This window comes from Lactuca serriola, chromosome 3 (genome assembly GCF_051521515.1).
Source record: "Lactuca serriola cultivar US96UC23 chromosome 3, Lser_US96UC23_V15, whole genome shotgun sequence".
NCBI lineage: Eukaryota > Viridiplantae > Streptophyta > Magnoliopsida > Asterales > Asteraceae > Lactuca > Lactuca serriola.
The window spans coordinates 10,407,921-10,413,313 of record NC_136410.1 but is presented as its reverse complement, the minus strand read 5'-3'; the positions used below and the strand labels follow the sequence as shown (position 1 = coordinate 10,413,313).

Sequence of the window (5,393 nt, the reverse complement as noted above, 5' to 3'; positions counted from 1 at the left end):
ATATTGAAAAATAAAGCTAATTTTAAACAGATTGACCACCCAAGGGTAAAAAGGTCACACATAAATTATGAAGTAACGGGTTTGCATGTGGTTTTGTGTTGGACACCTGTTTAGCCCATTTCTAACTTTCAAATTTCTGCAAAAGATCATATTCAAGATTTTAAAAGTATTTCTAATTTTCAAATTTCTGTAAAAGTTCATAAAATTTTATAACAAACACATGAAAATATTCAAACAAGCTGAAAAAGTAACTGGATGCTGAAAAAGTAATTGATAACCTATACAGTTTTGGTCCCTGCTTCAGTTTTGTCACTGTACAGTTTTGGCCCCTGCACAATTTTTTTGTCCCTGTATAGTTTTGGCCCCTGTACAGTTTTGTTTTTGCATAGTTTTTGTCCCTAAACATGTGTAATCATTATTGCTTTAAATGGTAAATAATTATGTAAGTTGGCAACAAATGTTTAATGGATAAATCATGGATTTCCTCTAGTAGATTATCAAATGCATATGATGAAGGTGTGAATGCTTTTCCAGAGTTTGCACAAACTAATAATCCAAAGTTAGATGTTATTCCATGCCCTTGTGTAAATTGCATCAATTTGTGTCACCACTCAATTGACAATGTCCGTTATCATTTGTTTGCCCACGGCTTCGATGAGAATTATAACATTTGGTCTTTCCATGGAGAAAAACAACCCAATAGTGATTCTAGATGCCCTAACAATTCCATTCCTCCTTATGCTATTTATACAAAGGATATGCTACATGATGCCTTCAAATATGTAGACGATGAACCTGATTCGTTGAAATCACTTCTTGAAGAGTGTGATAAGCCACTTTATGTAGGGTCAAAGTATAATGCACTTAGTGGATTATTGAAATTCCAACATTTGAAGGGTCAATTTGGATGGTTTGATGCTAGTTTTGATGCTTTGTTGTCTGTCCTAAAAGATATCTTACCATCAAACAATACCATCCCTAGCTCGATATATGAGTCCAAGAAGTTGCTAAAAGGAGTAGGTCTACAATATGAGAAGATTCATGCATGTGAAAATGATTGTGTTCTATTCTGGAAAGCACATAAAGATGCTTCTCAATGTCCAACTTGTGGCATTTCTCGTTGGAAGAAGAATTCCAAAAACGTACCTTCAAAAGTTTTGTGGTATTTTCCTATCATCCCTAGATTTAGAAGAATGTTTTCAATACCACAAATTGCACATGACTTAACTTGGCATGCACAAGGTCGGGTCAATAAGGGGAAGCTTACTCATCCTCGCGATACCCCTTCTTGGAAGCTTGATGATTACACGTGGAAAGAATTCGGACAAGAAAAACGAAATCTTAGATTAGCCTTGTCTGCTGATGGTATCAATCCACACAAGTCATTAAGTTCCAAGCATAGTTGTTGGCCGGTTATCCTAATAACATATAATCTACCCCCTTATTTGTGTATGTCAAGAAAATTCATGATGTTGACTTTGTTGATATCCGGGCCAAACCAACCTGGTAACAATATTGATGTCTAATTGGCACCATTGATAGAAGATCTAAAGCTCTTGTGGGAAACTGGCGTTGAGACTTTTGATTCTCATAAGAAAGAATACTTCAATTTAAGAGCAATATTACTTTGGACTATAAGTGATTTTCCCGCATATGGTAATCTTTCGGGGTGTGTTACCAAAGGTTATTATGCTTGTCCAATATTTTCAAAGAATACTTGTTCACAATGGTTGCCAAAGTCCAAAAAAGTATGCTTCCTTGGGCATAGAATATTCCTACCACTTGAACATCCTTTTCACAAAAGAAAAAAACATCTCAACAATCAACAGGAGCACGGTTTTATGCCACAACCATCATCAGGTGAAGATATTTATGACTATCTGGCGGGATTTGAGACTACATGGGGTAAGAAGATAAAGCCAAAGAAGGTAGTATCAAAGAAGGTAGGATCAAAGAAGATAAAGTTAAAGAAGATAAAGTCAAGGAAGGGAGCGTCAAAGAAGGAAACGCCAAATAAGGAAAAGACAAAGAAGAAAAAAGAAAGTATCGACGAGAGATCTAAATTTTGGCATAAAAATTCAATTTTTTAAACTTGAATATTGGAAGAAGTTGCCTGTTTGCCATCAGTTAGATCTCATGCACATAGAAAAAAATGTGACCGAGAGTGTTTATGGGACAGCGTTGAATTTGCCTCACAAGACAAATGATGGATTAAAAGCACGACAAGATCTTGAAGCGTTGGGCATCAAGACTGAATTACGACCTGAACCAAAAGGGGATCGACGTTGGCTTCCGCCTGCCAAGTACACATTGAATTCCGCAGAGAAACATCTATTTTATGAAACCCTATCTAACATAAAAGTTCCTTATGGGTATTGCTCTAATTTCAAGAATCTCGTGTCGGATGATGTTTCAAAGATGAATGGTTTGAAGTCTAATGATTGTCATGTACTAATGCAACAACTTCTCCCTTTTGCAATCAAAGGGGTGTTAGATGTGAAGGTGCGGAGAACAATCCTAAGCCTGTGTCATTTTTTCAATGAGTTGTGTAGTAAAGTTGTTAATGTTAGTAAGCTAGGCAAGTTGCAAAGTGACATCGTATTAACATTATGTTTGTTAGAGAAGTACTTTCCTCCTTCATTTTTCAATGTCATGACTCACTTGATGGTGCATTTAGTTAAAGAGGTGAGGTTGTGTGGCCCGGTTCATTTTAGGTGGATGTATCCATTTGAGAGATACATGAAAACACTTAAAGGGTATGTAAGAAATCATCATCGACCCGGGGGTTGCATTGCAGAGTGTTATGTGGCAGAGGAGGCCTTAGAATTTTGTTCAGACTACTTAAAAAACAAGAAATCAATTGGCAATCCTCATGAACGTGTTAATGAAAGAATCCGCAGTGGCAAGCCTTTATCAAAGGCTACAATTGATGTTGTAGATGCTCAGTTACTTGATCAAGCTCATCTTTATGTATTATGAAACACTGCTGTTGTGGAGCCGTATATAGAGTAAGAATTACATGAAACTGTATACTCTTATACCATTATCTGTCATATAAAACATTCTTCTAACTTGTAATACACTTCAGGCAACATATGTTGGAATTGAAGGATCTGAACCCCCGTCATGCTCGCAAGAGTACATGGTTGCAGAGCCAACATAGTCGGACATTTATTAGTTGGTTTAATAAAGAGGTTTGTTTTTAAAATAAGATTGTTAGAATTACAATATTTTTAATTATTTTTTTGAATTACATTAATTAGATATTTTTCTATTAGGTTGGAAAACGTTTGGCTAACGGGGAAGATATTTGTGATGATGTTCGTTGGTTGGCCAAAGGGCCTAATTTTGCTGTTACTAAATATATCGGTTTTGCTATAAATGAGTATCATTTTCATACAACATCTCGAGATGAGTATAGAACAACTCAATGCAGTGGAGTATCTTTAGTTGCACATACTATGCAGATTGCTAGTGCAAAAGACTCCAATCCTGTGTATGGTGTTGTTACTTACTTCGGCCGTATAAAGGAGATATGAGATCTTAATTATCGCATGTTTAGTATTCCTGTATTCATGTGTGATTGGGTTGATAGTCGTGGAGTAAAAAAAGATGATTTAGGATTCACGGTAGTTAACTTTGATAGGCTTGGTCAGAAGTCTGAACCCTTCGTATTAGCTAGTCAGGTCAAACAGGTTTTTTATGTTCAAGATCAACAAGATGAGAATTTGCATGTTGTTGGATTCACACCTCATAGGATGTACAAGTATGGATCAAATGGTGAAACTGATGATATGTTGGAATTTGATGTTACTTTTGATTTAACACAAGACTCCGCTTTATTATACCTTGATGATGATTTTTTGTGTACGCGTTCGGATGCGCGAGGGCATATTAGTTTAAATATTTTTTTTGCAGAATAATAAAGTTTTTGGTATGTTTTTATTTCAGATTTTGAATGTGATTAATTTTTTTCCAACTGCAACAAATAACAACGTACTTAATTTAATTTGAATCTTGTTGAAACAGGTTGTGTTTTTGTGACATGGAATCAGATTCAGCTTCTGATCACGATGAGGACTCCAAACAAAGAGGTCCGACAACAAATACAAAAGCTAATAAAGTGAAGCTTGTAATAACTTACAATAAAAAAGGTGTCCCTGTTGGAAAGGAAGCCACAAAACTATCAACTTTTGAGGGTTTGGTTGCAAGAACAATGGTTCCCATAACCTATGACTCGTGGCTAGAAGTTAGTGAGGAAGTAAGGGAAGGGTTATGGCAATATGTTTTGGTAAGTCTCTGTTTTCTTCCTTTTATTACCTTTGTTCATATCTGTTTTTGTCCATGTTTTTGTCCCTGTTCATATTTGTTTTTGAACCAACCTTTTTTTATGTTTCAGGAAAAGTTTATAGTTGACCCAAAGAGCCGGAAGCAAACTCTCCAATCGATCAGGAAGAAGTGGAGAAACTTCAAACATTATCTATATGCCAAGTTCGTTAAGAACCGAAGTAAAGATCCCAAGGCAAATCTATTCAAACCTCCGAAAGATTATCCGTTTATAAAGAAAGAAGATTGGAAAGTTTTTGTATCCCATAGAGTTACAAAGAAGTGGGAGGTTTGTTAAACTTTTCTTATATGCATTTGTAGTTGCAATTTTAATGTTTGTAGTTACAATTTTAATGTTTCTAATGCAGGAGAAAAGTATGAAAGCTAAAAATACCCGTGCACATCATAAATACAATCATCGTTTGAGCAGAAAAGGATATGATGGACTCATTAATGACATTGTATGATTCCCACTGAATATTGATTATTTTATTTGTATATATTTATGTTAATTGATTTTGTTATTCTTGATAATTTAGATGCAAGAAACCGGCAAGACGGAAGAGGAGATTGATAGGACAGTGTTGTGGAAAAAAGCAAGAGAGTTGAAGACAGGAGGATACGATACAGATGTGAAGATGATTGTTGATAAAATTGTAAGTTTCATTAATTCCCAAATATATAAAAAAAATAACATTTGTCCCATTTTATTTTTCTAACATTTGTCCCATTTTATTTTACAGGATGAGCTTCAGAAATCGGGAAGCTTTGGAGAGGTTACATGTGGAACACATGATGTGCTTACAGAGGCCTTGGGTACTCAAGAACAATGTGGGCGTGTACGAGGGATGGGTAAATTTATAACGCCACAACAATACTTTTATTTACCCAAGAATGTCAAGTATTACTTGGAGATTGAGAACGAGAGGGTGGATAAACGAATCAACAAACTTGAAGATGACTTGGAGAAACTAAAAAGAGGTGTACTTAATGTTTCTGAAGTTGCAAGTTGCCAAATAGGGGGCGTCATTGAAGATTTTGAAAAACAACCACATGATGAATCACTT

General features: G+C 35.5%; 1 protein-coding gene across 1 annotated transcript; it reads left to right on the top strand.

Annotated features, from left to right (window-relative positions):
- The first annotated feature begins 464 nt into the window (after positions 1-464).
- Positions 465-3,539, top strand: LOC145095018 (uncharacterized). The gene is made up of 6 exons (XM_079032962.1): positions 465-1,365; positions 1,543-1,748; positions 1,830-1,928; positions 2,110-2,970; positions 3,089-3,145; positions 3,279-3,539. Exons 1-6 carry the CDS (start codon positions 465-467, stop codon positions 3,537-3,539), a joined length of 2,385 nt encoding a protein of 794 aa, XP_078889088.1.
- Positions 3,540-5,393: the final 1,854 nt, after the last annotated feature.

Excerpts from the sequence above, each read along its gene's own strand:
- LOC145095018 (XM_079032962.1), top strand. The coding sequence starts at position 465 with ATGGATAAATCATGGATTTCCTCTAGTAGATTATCAAATGCATATGAT. Across the intron at positions 1,366-1,542 it reads ATTAGCCTTGTCTGCTGATG|AAGATCTAAAGCTCTTGTGG; the intron begins GTATCAATCCAC and ends CACCATTGATAG. Across the intron at positions 1,749-1,829 it reads GGTTGCCAAAGTCCAAAAAA|GAGCACGGTTTTATGCCACA; the intron begins GTATGCTTCCTT and ends AACAATCAACAG.